Source organism: Cervus elaphus, chromosome 17 (genome assembly GCF_910594005.1).
Source record: "Cervus elaphus chromosome 17, mCerEla1.1, whole genome shotgun sequence".
NCBI classification, from domain to species: Eukaryota; Metazoa; Chordata; class Mammalia; order Artiodactyla; family Cervidae; genus Cervus; species Cervus elaphus.
This window is the reverse complement of record NC_057831.1, coordinates 59,828,411-59,844,296: the sequence shown is the minus strand read 5'-3', so window position 1 is coordinate 59,844,296 and position 15,886 is coordinate 59,828,411. Positions and strand designations below refer to the sequence as shown.

The following is a 15,886-nucleotide window of genomic DNA, read 5'->3' as shown; positions in this document are numbered from 1 at the left end:
CCTGAGAACCTCAAGCCTGTTCCCACCCTGTGGCTCCTACAACTACTGTCCCTCAGCCTAAACCGCTCTCCTCAGCAGTTCACTTCAGTTCAGTTGCTCAGTCGTGTCTGACTCTTTGCAACCCCATGAATCGCAGCACGCCAGGCCTCCCTGTCCATCACCAACTCTCAGAGTTTACGCAAACTCATGTCCACCGAGTCAGTGAAGCCATCCAACCATCTCATGCTCTGTCGTCCCCTTCTCCTCCCACCTTCAATCTTTCCCAGCATCAGGGGCTTTTCAAATGAGTCAGTTCTTCGCATCAGGTGGCCAAAGTATTGGAGTTTCAGCTTCAGCATCAGTCCTTCCAATGAATATTCAGGACTGATTTCCTTTAGACTCTTCTGATGGATGGCTCTTTCTTAGGATTTACTCTCAACTGGATGGTTCCACCTCAAAAAACTCTTCTCAATCACTCTATCAAAAGTAACATCCCCATGCTGTTTTTTAATCATAATTATTTCTATCTGAAGTAATAATAATAGTGTTATTATGTATTATATATTATTTAACATTTTAAATATCATAACATATAAGCATAATAATTTATTATACTTTTTATAAATATATATTTGTTATATAAATATATTAATATCATTCAGCTAGCTACTTGATTATTTATTACCTGCCCACCCCAATTCTATCATAATAGGATCTTGATATTTGGCTCCACTATATCCAGAGCTTCCCAGGTGGTGCTATTGGTAAAGAACCTGCCAGCAAACTCAGGAGACTTAAGACATGTGAGTTCGATCCCTGGGTCAGGAAGATCCCCTAGAGAAGGGAAAGGCAACCCACTCCAGTATTCTTGCCTGGGAAATCCCATGGACAGAGGAGCCTGGTGGCCTACAGTCCATGTGGTTTCAACCGAAGCCACTTAGCATGCGTATTGTCCACTGCCTAGGAAGATCCCAGGCACATAGTAGGCACTCAATAAATATTTGTTGAATAAATCCCTGGGTGCATGATGCTCCTACAAGTAGTGAAGTCCTCATCACTGGAGGTATTTAAGCATGGTTTATACAACCGCTTGACAGGGTCTTAGGAAAGCTATGGGCATAGGCGCAATCACAAGAATAAAAGACCATTTTGGTCCCTCTAGGACTGTGAGCTGATGATTCAGTGGCTACCGTGCCCTTTCTATTATGCAAATGGGAAAAGCAAAGGAGTATTCCTCAGTCATTTCCCACCGAGTGATAGTTCGCACACCCCTGTTCCTGCTGCAATATCATCTCAGCATTAAAATGTTGAAGCTAATCAGACATTTAATTTCAAAGTGGAAGGTCATTATCTTGTCACAAAATTTTATTCCAATTACTTTTTTTTCCTATTATATGAAATGAATTAAAAGTAGCACAAAACATTGGGAGATCAAACAGTCAATCAGAAGCTCATTAAATATCATTGAAATTGGTGCAATAAAAAGCATTTCCCATGGCTGACTTATTATTTAAAAGCTATATTCTGGATGGCTCAAGGAACTGACATGCTGCCAGTCAAAAAATCACCCTATCCATAAATAGCCACTTGGCTTTTTAAAAGTTCACTCTTTTTTTTTAAGAGTAAATACATAAAAAGATTTAAATCATAGGTGTAATTACCATCCTGTCAGCCCCTGAGACCCTAAAGAGAGGATATCAGCAAAATCACTGATAATTTGGACTAAAATTTACAGCAAGATGCTTACAAAAGTGCTGCGAGTGATCTCATAAACACTTCAGTATATTACATTTATATACAATACTCAGGTATGTACAACCCCAGGCAGGGAACAGTGGTCACTTACAATTTTAAAATTGAGTTCAACTCCACATTTGGGAGTAAATGCCCATTTCATTTTCTAAAACGTGATTATTAAGCACTTCATTTTTCTATGGATCCAGACATAGGTGACTGCTAGCATTAGGATCTAAAAGCTGGTCATTTAAAAAATTCTAATATTTTTCCTCTAGGGTTTCTTTTTATTTTTTTAGTTAAACCACTAATTTTACCATTCAGTTTTATAGAAACATCCACTTTTCAACATACAGAATGGCAGATCCTTTTCATTGGTAAACTATAACAACAGAAGTACTGTTCCCAGTCTCTTAAGGTGCTTAAGTGGTGAGGCTGATACAAATTAAAAATACATGAGAAGAAAAAGCTCCCAGGTATAGGAAATTATTTCTTCAGTAGTAGAACCGATGAATTTCCCCCCCGCTACCCACCCCCCCCACCTACTCACACTGGCACCACCCAATTTCTTTTCAAAAGCCAGGACTTATTGGCAAATTATCTGGGAGTAAAGTGGGAGGAAAACATTTCAAGCAAAATTCAGAACTGCTTTATAGAAAGAAAAGTGTGGGGAGGTTTGTTATCATTTATTTCCTGCAGTGTATCATTCAATTTCAGCTGTCTCACCTCTGAGAAGAAGCTCCCCCATTTTTCACTTATGTGCCTAAGAAACATCTCCCTGGCATCTCATTCTCTTTTCCTGTCTTTCACCAGCATTTCATTATTTCTTAACTGTCCCTCTCATGCTTGTCTTCCTTTTTCTTACCGATCCACGTGTCCTCATTTAGCAGTTTTCAGAAGCCAGGGAGAAACGTTGCAAATAATGTTAAATATGATTAATATCTTGAATTCCTTGAAATATGACATGCATGAGTTACAATGAAACCTCTTTTATTTCCCCATGAAATGCTTTTGCATAATGAGAAAGAAAATGTCCTCTATGCCCTAATCAGCCCTGACAGTTCCTGGACTCCCAAATACTTTTATTTATGGCATTATTTATTTCATCTCTAATAAATGGAGGGGAGAAAACCGCAGCAGGATCTGAGGAGGCCGCAGGAGAGAGGGAGACTGTGGAGGGTGGAGGAACGCGGAAGCTGATCCTGCTAAGAGAAAGGTTTCCAGGGAAGTCTGGCGAAGGAGAGACCAAAGTCCTCAGAAGAAGAAAATAGGTCACTTCTCCAAGACTAAGAGGAAAGCTCTGAAAAGGAAACTAACTTCACAGTGAAGAGATGACAGGCACACATCAAGGAGGAGACGGACCCAGAATTCCAACCTGGAGAGTGAAGACTGAAGGCTAGAAAGCAAACCTGGGAGGGAGTTGACCTAGGGGAGGGGTGATTTGTTCCCAAAGTGGCTGGGAGAAGCCAGGACAGTCCTCTAGACGCGAAGGCATTTCTAGCCCAGGGGATCCTTCTCTGAACGACAGAGGCGCTTCCCTCATTCAACTAATGACATTGTGTGTCGTCCAGAAACCCTGCCCTGGTGGCCTCAGACGCAGTGAGGAGCTGCCTGCGCAACGCGGAGAGCCAGAACTTTTGGGCAATCTTGGTCCAACACACACACACACACACACCTCAAATGACATTGTTGAGAGTATCTAACCACCATCCCCAAAGGGGGTATCAGGTCGTATTTTTTTCCCCTAAATTGCAGTCTACTTGCTACAAGAAGTGAGAATTTGCATATCTGGGTACATTTGTGCAACTCAGCCACACACTTGAGTATCTGACTTTGGGCAATTTCCTCAAAGAGCCTCAGTTTTCTCATCTGTAGAATGGGGAAACAGGATTCTTTTATGCCCTCTCATAGGAATCTAATGAAATAATGTAAAGTCTGATGCTTTATGTGCTCTTTTGACAGCATGAACTCGAAGGCCACGAGCTGGATATAGACAAAAGCGCGCGGGCGCGCAAACAACTCGCAGCAACCTGGGTCAAGCCTTCAAGATGTTCTTTTCAGAAGGCTGGCGGAGCAATTTCCCATAGGCAGAAGAGCGCGGTGTATCATCTTCCCGAGGTACACACGCACTCCAACTACCCCGCCCCGCCCCGCCCCAACTACTCCCAGCTGGGTGCAACCCGAGAGTTTGGGGTCGTGCAGGGGGCGCCGAGAGCGCCGGCCTAAAACTGGGCCCCGCCCATAACAGCAGGCGCCTCTAGTGCGCGGGGCTCCGAAGTCTCGTCCCGGCCGGAACCTCGCGCTGTTACCAGGACGCCCTCGGGGTCCCGGCTCTTTCCTTCCGTCCCGCGTCGGAGGCGCACGCCGGGCTCGGCCACCACGCGGGCGGCAGCGGCGGCACCAGGCTCCGCCCCCGCCCCCATTATCATTAGCAGATATTACCCTAAACACTTGCTCTTTACCTCCTTTCTCCCTCCAGGCATTGGCGAGGCAGCCTGTCAATCAGCGCTCGGGCGGCAGCCCCCCGCGCAGGGGTTCGGCGATGCCAGGCTTCGCGACAGGCGGCGGCGGTGACGGCGGCCGCGGCACAGACACCCACCCTCCCACTCGCGCGCACCCGGGCACAGCCGGCGGGCGGGCGGCAGAGGCATCCTCGGAGCCCGGCGCCGGGCGCCGAGGGGGCGTGCAGCCGGGAAGCGACCCGGAGGCGCAGGATGGAGGAGGAGATGCAGCCGGCAGAGGAGGGGCCCAGCGTCCCCAAAATCTACAAGCAGCGCGGCCCCTACAGCGTCCTCAAGACGTTCCCCGGCAAGAGGCCCGCGCTGGCCAAGCGCTACGAGCGACCCACCCTGGTGGAGCTGCCACACGTGCGGCCGCCCCCGCCGCCCTTCGCCCCGCACGCCGCGGTCTCCATCAGCAGCAGCGAGCCGCCGCCGCCGCAGCAGCAGTTCCAGGCGCAGGGATCTTTCCCCCCCGGGCCCGGCCGGGCCAACGCCGCCGCGTCGTCGTCGTCTCCGTCCGGCACGCCCGCCGCGTCCCAGGGCCACCTGAGGACTACGGCGCCGCCGCCCGCGGCCCCCGCCGCGTCATCATCCTCCTCTTTCGCCGCCGTCGTCAGGTACGGGTCGAGCCCGGCGGCCGCCGCGGGCAGCAGCAGCAGCACGGGCGGCGACGGCGCCAGCCTGGAGCTCAGCGCAGGTACCAACTCTCGGGCGCAACTTTCCGTCCCGCCGCGGCCGGGGTGGGGAGGGCAGGGCGGGGCCGCGGGAAGGAGAAGCCCGGGCACCGCGGAGAGCCTGCCGCGCCCTGGGCCCGGCGGGAGGGCCGCGCGGGGGAGAGCGCGGGTGGGCAGGGGGCGCGCGCACCGGCTGCGGGAGGACCCGGACGTCCGAGCGCACCCCGGCGGCCTCCACGCGCGGGCGGCAATTTCGGGCGCTTCCCCGCCGCCGCGTCCCGGGCTTCCGACGGCGCGCGCGCGCCTCTTAACAGGTGTCTCCGCCGCTTGGCGCCCGGGGAGGGCGGCGGTGGCGACGGGCGGCCTGGCTGGCGGGGGGCTGCGGGGGCCGCGCGCGGGCTGGGAGTGGGGGCCGGACACCCTCGGGGGGCAGCGGCGGCCGCCCCGGGAGAGGCTGGCGCTCCCCGGCGACACTCTCCCGTTCCTCTCTGCGGCTCCACTTTTCCCTTCTACTTCTCCCCTGCCTCTCTCTCCCCCCTCTCCATTTCTTTCCCTCTTCCTTCGCATTTGCTCTCTGGCTCGCTCTCCCTCGCTCAGTCCCTCCGCGGGCCCCAGGGAGGTTTCTTTTTTTTTTTTTTTTCTGTGCGAGCGCGCGCTCTCTGCCTGCCCCTGTTCCCACCCCCGCCCCCGGGGTCCCGGCGGGCGCTGTGAGACGCGGGGCTCCCCCTGCCCGGGTCCCGCGGGCGGGGCGGGCGGCCGCGACTTCAGGGACGGAACCCGGGCGCTGCTGGGCCCGCCGCCCGCCGGGTGGGCGCCACTGCACGGCGGATCCCGCGCCTCTCGAGCTGTCTGGGCCCCGGCCCCGTTCCGGGAGCACTCCCGCCGGGTACGAGACTTCTGGTAGAAGCCGGCCCTCCCGCCCAGCTGCGGGGAGGGAGGCGGGCTGATGGATGGGAGAGGCCGCAGGCCCCAGGGGTGCTCTCTGCTTCCTGGGGACGCGCAGCCCCGTTTATCCCGCTCCTCGGAGCTGAAAAAGTTCCTGCTCAGGCCTTTGACGGCACTTCGGAGCCCTCCGAATCCTGCATATGAGTGAATCCAAAGCCTTTTTTTTTTTTTTTTCCTCCTAATGAAAATAGGAGCATTGTCTTGAAATGAGTTATAGAAGCCTAACCTCTTGTTCTGCTGTTTGTCAATATTTTGACACATGAAGGATTGGTTTTGAGAAAGAAAATCTAATTACAGGTTATAGTGAAGACTTGTCCTGTCACATCCCTCACTGATTTGGAGGGGTTCTTGTGTGGATGTCCTCATTGTTTGCAAGAGGTGTTTTTTTTTTTTCCCCTGTATTTGTAGTCTGTTGTGCTTTTGTATTCGTTGATAGGCTATCCTGCTTTCATTTTCCTCATTTTTCTAGTGTTTGCCCTCTTGCTTAGTGAGGTTTGTGCGCTTTCTGGGTTTGGGTTCTGATTTTCTCATAAACTAGTTTATGGTCATTGCTTGTTCATTTCCTGGCTCTGCTTTCTTGCTGTTCAGAAGTTTGGGTCTTTTCCCCATATTCTGGACTTCGCTTACTGCTTTGCACAACCTCCAAGCCGCCATGTTCCCTGGGGGTTTCCCCCTCTTCATCTGTGCACTTGGGTCTTTAAGCTCATCTTGCTTTCTCCTTTCAGACTTCGCTGACTGTCTTTCAGTCCTTTACCCTGCCCCCTTTCATTTCCACGTTCATCCATAGTTTTAACCTTGCTCTTTCCTGCTGTTTTTCCTGTATTCTGTTTTCTGCACCAGTTACTTGCTCTCCTTTCCAGGGTCCCTTCTTCCCTGCAGTTTCCCCAGTCTCATCCATGAAGAGTTTCTGTTGTTGGTTTTTCCTTCTTACCTTGTTCTGAATGTCCTCTCTCCGTGTCTACTCTGTTGTCCTGTTTAGTATGTCTCTGTCCCCAGGTGGAAATCATGTCACTGAATCTAAAAGAGTGAAAAGGAGCTTGCTGACGCTCCTTAGATTCCCTGTATTTCTTATTTCCCTTTATTTTCAACGTTTCTTCTTTTTTTTTTGTCTTATTTTTTTTTTAAGAGAGCTTATGGAGTGATAAGCTTGATAGCCCCAAGGATAGGATGCCATGTGCGTGTTGGAACGATGGGAATTGGGTTGTAGGTTTCTTCCTAGCAGTAAGGAAAATCAGTTCAGTTCAGTGGCTCAGTCCTGTCTGACTCTTTGTGACCCCATGGACTGCAGCACACCAGGCCTGCCTGTCCATCACCAACTCCCAGAGCTTGCTCAAACTCATGTCCATCGAGTCGGTGACCACATCCAACCACCTCATCCTCTGTCGTCCCCTTCTCCTGTCTTCAGTCTTGCCCAGTGTCAGGGTCTTTTCCAGTGAGTCAGTTCTTGGCAAATGGTCAGGGGCAAAAAAAAGGACCTTAGTGCTAGACATCATGAATTGTGGTCATAATATTAATCACTGGGGACAAAGCCATCTCTTAATGGGCACAGTGATGTGAGTGGCCCTCAGAAGGACAGGCAGCTGAAGAGATGATTGGCTCATTGAGGATCTAGTGGTTCCACTTTGAACCAGTAAGCGTGTGTGCCCAGACAGCCATGTAAGCATACTTGGTGGAGTAGAAGTAGAGGGTGGGGTTCGCTTGTTGCACCCTCACTACAGTGTTACTGCAGTGTTATTACAGTGTCTCAGGCCACCTGGTAAACTGAAAATAATCAAAACATCAGTGAGATGAAATGAGTGAAGGATGGAAGAGAGATAACTGAGCGTCCAGAGTAAAGGCTGTGAAAAGATGAAAGGGTTGAAGTGAACCTTATTTGCCATTAAGGGCCATAAACCATTGAGAGGAGACACATGATTTAAAATAGATTTTTCAGTGTTCTTATAAAATCTCCTGAAGAGAATAATTTTCCTTAAAAGGGGTAATATACCATGGTTCTAAAAGCATATTTTTCCTCTGTGGGAGGCTTAGAGTTAAAACCCACGTAGATCTTGATATGCAGCCTAAATTTGGCATCAGGAAATGGGAAATTGCATCTTTAAGCAGAGTACAATCAAAAATGAATTACAATAAATCCTATATAATTGCATAGGTCATTCTCTTTAATGAGATTTTATTAACCTGACTGTCAAGCTTTTGAGTCAGGCAGATATTTTATCTTCTTCAACTGATAAAAGTGTCAGCTATAAACCACCATATAAATATTCATAAATCTACACATCTGTGCCAGCCTATCAGCATCATTCTTTTGGACATTAAAAGCATTCTAATTACTTTCTGTCTAGCAGAGCTGAAATGCTGCCTGTTACAGTGTGTGCTTGGCAGGCATGATTGCTTTTGTTTGCCATCACAAATAGCAGCATCCTATTTTATATACCGATGGTCCAGAAAATATTCAGGGATTGACTGAGCAGGATGAATATTAGGAAGCACCATCTGGTTTTGATAGCACCGAGTATATTAACTCATCTGTTAATTTTTGACACATCATTGATTTATTTATTTAGAAAAATTGCATCCTGTTTTGCTGTGTTGATGTTTGCCATTAGGGAAAAAAAACCGATGGCATTTTTTTTTTTTAAGACATAGAGTAGTTCATTGATTTGAGAACAGGGTGATGCTTCCAGAGATGCTTTCATTTTGTAACTTCTATTTTCTCTGCCACAAAGTCCTCTCATAGAAAGAAGTTATGATAATGTTTTAAGAAAATCATGTATTTTGAGCTAGTTGGAAATCCTTTTGATAGATTATAATAAATATATGGATACGTGGTAGTATAGGTCACAGAAATTTTTTTCTGCTTCTGCATTTTTAATATTAATATATTTCACCCTTCACTGGGCTAAAATCAAAAGGTTAACACTAATCTTGACTACTGTGATCTCCTTCATAGAAACAGAATACTCTTGGGGATCTGCTGTGATGGGCAAATTCCATTCAAGGCTTTACTTACAAAGAAGGATTTTAAAGTAGGGAGCCTGTGTTTCATTGCTGAGTTCCCATCTCTCTTCCCTTACCAGATTTAGGATGGATTAAATCTCTTAAATTCTGAAGAATTTCTAGAAATGACTTTTTGAATTACAAAAACAATCATCCGTTCAGATTCTGAAATCAGACTAGGCACAGTTTGCAACATGATGTTATCTCCCGACAGGTTTCACAAAGCAAAATAAATTTGAGAAACGTGGTCATTTTAGAGTGCTTTATGATTATGATTTTTAAATAATATTTTGTGATATTCCATTTTAGAGAAGTTGGAGATAAAGTAGGTTGTGTTAAAGCCTCTCTGTAATCTATTGACTTCACTTGAGTGGAACATTCTATCCATAGAATGTTATAGCATAGTGGAACAATGCTATCACTTGAGTGGAACATTCTGTCACTAGTGGGGGGCGGGGAGTTAAAAAATTTAAAATACACATTCACACTTTGCTCAATTAAGAATCATGGATCAAAAAAAAAAAAAGAATCATGGATCAGTGTGCCATACAACTGTGTTCATATGAAAACAGAACTTTTCCCCATTTCTTAGCAGTAACGGGCATCACACAGTAGCTGCATTTCTAATTAGATTCTGTCTGGAAAGGTGAAGTATTGCTCACTGCAATATGTGTTAAGTGGAAAGATTATGATAGTATGATAGTAACATTTTTCATTGCACTCTTCAATATATTGACATAAAATACTATTCAAATATTATAAGGTACTGAAAAGAAGAAAATTCAGCCTTTTAATGGCTTCAGTGGCTATGTTTACATATATCAGTTCTGAGAACAAATTCTGAATAAAACATTTGGAAAAACTGCAGGCAAGAACTGTTTTATGGCTACAACTATTCTCTGATGTTCTGAATGCACTTTAATACATTATCTTCATGATATAGCATAATACATAATGACTTTCTCAACATATTACGAGTTTATCCTTCACTTAAGAAAGCAAATCATGCTTGTCTATACATCAGATTTTTTTCCCCTTAAAATCTATACCATAATGTGATTTATCAATATTCAGACAGCTGAACTCCTTTTAGGACACTGGACAAATACATTCAAGCTGTTCTTTCTAAGCAATTCTGTTTTAGTCTTTCATATTTTGTTTCTTTCATCAAGGTTATATTAAAGGTGTATAGGCTGTGAATCAATTGGGACTATTCTGATTAAAATGCAAACAGCAAATACAACTTCAGGTCTGGAATGGGATTATAGGATTAAATGAATGAAAACTGCTAATGTGCCAGAATTGAGAATCCCCAATCAATATTGTTCTTTGATTTTACTAATAAAAGAACAAAAACCCGGGAGTAAGAAATGAAAATGCAACATGTTAAACCTCTCCACTTTTATGGTTCAGCTGTTTACTTTCTGATTTATTCGGTTTTGGCCATTGTAAAATAGAATATTTGAAGTCTTTCTCCATTACCTCTCAGTTCAGACCATGAGCTCATTTCTTCCTTTCCACCTGGCTGGGGGCAGAGTCATCGTGACTTGCAGTGTTTGGTGTAGGAAAGATAGTTCCCATACGCCCATCCCTTTTTCTCCAAAGTAGGAAGCCGGCTTTACCTTGGCTGCTACTTGGGTCAAGTTCCCGGCCCGTCAGTCAGCTCTGGCCTAAAGCTATACCTGGCAAGTAGTTCTTTCTTCAGCACTCAAAAGTAATTGTGGTTAAAAAAAAACAGGCCTGTGCCTCATATTTATGGGATTCAGGATAAGAATACAAATGCTGTAAACGAAGATACTGTTTCATCTACAGGAGTCCCCGCGTGTATTCAGTGAGTGTTTCTTGAGATACTGTGTTGGCCCTTGAGCTCCAGCCCACTCATGGAGTATGCGGTCTCTGAGGCCTCTGCTGAGCTGAAGGGTGCAGGCCTCTGTGACTTGCCATTTTTCCTGGGGGATTTAGGAATGGTAGCATTTTATAGACTTGAGAGATGTGAGGGGTGCTTCCTGATGCTCTGGGCCTTAGGTGAATTATTAAATAGTGAGAAAAGGAGCCTTGTTCCCACTCCCCTCGTATCTTAGTGACTTTAGGGAGACTAGTAAGGGAAAACGACGAAGAGCGTGAAGTACTGCATGGAGGTTTCTGAAGGTTGGTTTTGCTGGTCATTAACCTGGGTTTTCTAGAGAAACCAATTTTCTTAAATCACAATTATCCTGGTTCTTTGTCCCCAGAGAAACCCTTGAGCATCTCACCGTTTTTCAGTTTTAAAGTTCCAGGGACGGCAGGTGACTAGTTGTTGTTCGGACACTCAGTCGTGTCCGACTCTTTGAGACCCCGTGGGTTGTGGCATGCCAGGCTTCCCTGTCCTTCACCGTCTCCCGAAGCTTGCTCAAACTCGTGTCCGCTGAGTCAGTGATGCCATCCGGCCATCTCATCCTGTTGTCCCCTTCTTGCCCTGCTTTCAATCTTGCCCAGCGTCAGGGTCTTTTCTAATGCGCAGGCTCTTTGCATCAGGTGGCCCAAGTATTGGAGCTTCAGCATCAGTCCTTCAGTGACTAGTTATGTTTCTATAATAAACAATAGATGTTGGCATCTAGAATCTACAGTGTTTTGTTTGTTGCCAGTATTTTACATAGAGGGGAGAGGAAATAAGAGACACCCTCGTTGCCAAACATAAACCCTAAAAAAGTACCTCTCTCTGGGTATTTATAAATTGCCCGTTCTGGGTGGTGGTCTACAAAGAAGAGAATGTTCTTGTAGCATTTACGTTTAGGGTGAATTTTCAAAACCCTTAGACTGACAACCTTGAGTCACATTTTCACAATATCGACCAGGGCAGGGTGGGGGGATGGCTTTTCTGTATTTTTTCTTTTGGAGGTGAACTGATGCTTTCTATGAGTTTTTTGCTTTCCACTGATTTACAGTTCATACGCTTTAGAATACGTTTGTGGAAACTAAGTGGCCCTCTGTGTACGTGCCAGTTAAGAGATCTGGTGGGAGAAGCCCTAAGAAGGGCGCTGTTGCTTTGCGGATGCTGCTGCTGTAGGTCAGGCTAAGTTATCAGATAAAGGAAAAGAAAGAGTGCGAACCCAGACGTCGGATGACACAGTCTCACTTTGGGGCTCCTCCTCATCTGCCTCATGGGCCCACTCCTTCTTTTATCTTGGATGTTTAGTGAGCACTTCGCATTTGGGAGCAGCGTCCCCTCCGTGGGGATTGTATCAGCTGATTGATAGCAAGGGCGTGAGGGCGCTCCGGAAACAGCAGTGACGATTGCCGTGAGCGCCCCTGTCAGTGCGGAGTTGAGTCTGCAGGGCTGGCTTGATTCATTAGAGTGAGGATATCAGTGAAGCCAGAGGTGTAAGTTCAGAGCTGTGCAGGCCAGTCCGTGCCATGGACAGGGGGTCTCTACTTGGCGCCCTGGTCCCATCCAGCCGCTCCCCAGAATCGAGTTGGAGCGGCTCATCGGGAGCAGCAGGAAGCTGTGCATCCAGGTCCGTGTGGATTCACTGTGTCACACGGGTGTGCGGCAGAGAGCAGAGGTCCGTGTTCCTGACATTTCTGAACGTTGAGCTCCAAGTCGAGGACCCTGTTTGTCCCGTGTCTTGGCTGTCAGGCTCTGACGTGTCTTCTCCTCTGTTTCAGAGAGTCGTATGATCTTGGACGCTTTTGCTCAACAATGCAGCCGAGTCCTTAGCCTCTTAAATTGTGGAGGCAAACTTCTAGACTCCAACCATTCTCAATCCATGATATCTTGTGTGAAGCAGGAAGGCTCAAGTTATACTGAAAGACAGGAACCATGTCCTGTTGGCAAAGGGGTCCACAGTCAGACCTCAGACAATTTAGACATTGAGATGCAATATATGCAAAGGAAACAACAAACTTCTGCATTTCTGAGAGTTTTCACTGACTCCCTGCAAAATTACCTGCTCTCAGGGAGCTTTCCAACTCCAAACACCTCCTCGGTCGGTGAGTACGGCCACCTGGCGGACGTGGACCCCCTGTCGGCATCCCCCGTGCACACGCTAGGTGGCTGGACCTCCCCAGCAACCTCTGAATCCCATGGCCACCCGTCATCTTCTACGCTGCCTGAGGAGGAAGAAGAGGAGGAAGAGGAAGGCTACTGTCCCCGATGCCAAGAGCTGGAGCAGGAGGTGATCTCACTGCAACAAGAAAATGAAGAGCTCAGAAGAAAGTTAGAGAGCATCCCAGGTACCCAGCCCTGTTACTTAACAGCCACTTGCCACTCATTTCTTTCCGTTGCCCCATTTGTGTGTGTGCGTGCATGTGTATATATATGCGTGGTTTTTGTTGTTGTCTGTTGGAACCAGTGATGTAGAAAAGTTGAAACAACAGGCATGCGCAATTTTAGTCTGCCAGAGCCAGATTTCAGACTGAGCTAGTCTTGTCCTGTGTTTAAGTCACCATTCTCTAGGTTATAGACCTGAAGGCTGCAGTCCTATTAAAAGATGTCTCCATTGATACAAACGTGCTTCCAAGATGTAGTGCGATGAGACGGAAATAGGCCGTGTGCTGTGGGCTTGAGTTTTCTTCAAAAAGTGATCCTGTTTCCTAAATAGCTTTTGTATCTGTAAAGATTTTGATATATGTGTTTTATCAGTCTGTGATAGAAACTGAAATGAAATGACACCTACAAAGGCAGCACTCAGAGAACAAATTGTCTCTTCTGTTCCATTAACCTCTCGCCTTTCTTGTTAAGTTGCAACAGGTGTGGTTTCTTTAGCATGCAAACTCCCCTTAAAGTTAACAGGCAGCTGTGAACTAAAAGGAATAGCTCAAAGATAGGCTAGTCCCAAACTAGTTGTGCTCCTGGCTAAACATGAGGCATTCGCTGTCTTTCAGAGACACTAGATTTGCAGAGTAGTAAAGTCATCTTTATGGGAAGATCTTCTGTGGGTTGCAAAGCCACTTTTTCCTTATTTGAGAAGGTTCTGATATTGTGTGTAGCTTTGAGTTCATTGCTTACATGTCTGTGGCTTTGCAGAGAGACTGACACGATATTGTAAATCAACTGTATTTCAATTTTTTAAAAAAAAATTGAAAAAAAGAATATATAGCAATGCTACATAAATAAAAGACAGTAAAACCTTTTTAGTAGGAATTCTCTGGCTGTCCAGTGGTTAGGACGCTGCACTTTCACTGCCAAGGATTTGGGTTCAATCCCTTGTCTAGGAACTAAAACCTTTTTAATCATGCAGCCCATTGATAAAAAAATTTTGAGCATGTATCCACCAGTGTACACGTCCACTGATTATTTACATGCACGTACTACTATACTAATATATAATGTTTGAAGTAAAGCATACATAATACATTTAAAATTTTTAAGGCTGATCCATAAATAGAAATTATGTTCTTTTCCTTATTCAATGTCTTTGCATCACCCAATTTGGTAGCTTATGTAGAAAGACGGAAATGTTGGTGAAAGTTACCCACTTGTTTGTTAGAAGTGCCAAACCAAAAGTTTACTTTCTTCTGTCCTTTCATTTAAAACATTTCCCGGATCGTGCTGCGGTTTGGCTCAGAATATCTTGGAGTTAGACTGCGTGCAGTTTGTCCTGTGGGAGACAAGCGAGAGGTGAGGTAAATGCATTCTCGGCTGTTGCGCTTGAGCCCTGGAGTTAGACGCAAGGCCTTGGCCTTGTTCCTGCAGGCAGACTGACTGCGGGAGAGACTGGCGGGACCCAGAAGAATGCGGTAGAACCAGAGCGCTGTTGGTTTCTCCCAGTCAGAGAGAGGGGTGCAGCTGACAGACTGGAATTTTACCACTTTCACAATTGTGTGAATTATGATCCATTAACTATGGGTTTTAATGCCAAAAGGGTATGTTGCATCTTACCCCCCATGCTGTTTCATTAGGGGAGAGCATGGTGTCCTGGGGGTCAGCCAACGGCAGATTCTTAAATGAGCCGTTCAGAACCGTGGGTAAGGGTTTCACAGTACAAGGACGTGTGATACACATGCAGAGTATTGTTACCCATTTCGTCATCCTGAATGTTTGGCAAGCCAGCTGTCCTTGATAAACTTACTGAGCAAATTTGGGGTTCACTCCACCTGCTCTTTGCTGAATCTGTACAGGTGAAATGTCTATGTCAGGAGTAAATCATTGTTGGCCTGCCGCTAATCATTGTCCTTTTCTACTGCCCAGAAAAACAAAAATGCTGCAATTTCTTGAGTCCTCTTGATGGTCAGACGTTGAGTGACTCTTGTTGAAAGTAGGCTAGTGATCACCGCTGTTGGTGTAAACACCCACCACTGTTACTATAAACTGTCACCTCCATGAACTCAAATGAACAGCCATTCTACATAGAGAACCTTGATTGCTTTAATTAGTCCATTTGTTGTTCACTCACTCAGTTCTGTCCGACTCTCTGCGACCCCATAAACTGCAGGACCCCAGGCTTCCCTGTCCTTGACCGTCTCCCGGAGCTTGTTTAAACTCGTCCATTGAGTCACTGATGACATGCAACCATCTCATCCTCTGTCGTCCCCTTCTCCTGCCTTCAGAATTTCCCCCAGCATCAGAGTCTTTGTAATGAGTCGGCTCTTCCTATCAGGTGGCCTTCAGTTGCAGCATCAGTCCTTCCAATGAATATTCAGGTTTGATTTCTTTTAGTTTTGACTGGTTTGATCTCCTTGCAGTCCAAGGGATTCTTCAAGAGTCTTCTCCAACACCATAGTTCAAAAGCATCACTTTTTCGGCGCTCAGCTTTCTTTATGGTCCAACTCTCACATCCATACATGACTACTGGAAAAACCATAGCTTTGACTAGACAGACCCTTGTTGGCAAAGTCTCTGCTTTTTAATATGCTGTCTAGGTTAGTCATAGCTTTTCTTCCGAGGAGCAATTGTCTTTTAATTTTGTGGCTGCAGTCACCATCTTGCAGTGATTTTGAAGCCCAAGAAAATAAAGTTCGTCACTATTTTCTATTGTTTCCCCATCTATTTGCTGTGAAGTGATGGGACTATATGCAGTGATCTTTGTTTTTTGAATGTTGAATTTTAAGCCAGCCTTTTCACTCTCCTCTTTGACC

At 46.3% G+C, this 15,886-nt stretch overlaps 1 protein-coding gene across 2 annotated transcripts in view; it reads left to right on the top strand.

The window, feature by feature from the left end:
- Positions 1–4,294: 4,294 nt before the first annotated feature.
- BEND4 (BEN domain containing 4) overlaps positions 4,295–15,886 on the top strand; it is a 33,271-nt gene continuing 21,679 nt past the window's right edge. For both annotated transcript variants that reach the window (XM_043871486.1, XM_043871487.1), the window contains exons 1-2: positions 4,295–4,911; positions 12,476–13,042. In XM_043871486.1, coding sequence (XP_043727421.1) covers positions 4,428–4,911; positions 12,476–13,042 — 1,051 coding nt within the window. In that variant the 5' untranslated portion in view covers positions 4,295–4,427. The remainder of the gene's footprint in view (positions 4,912–12,475; positions 13,043–15,886) is intronic.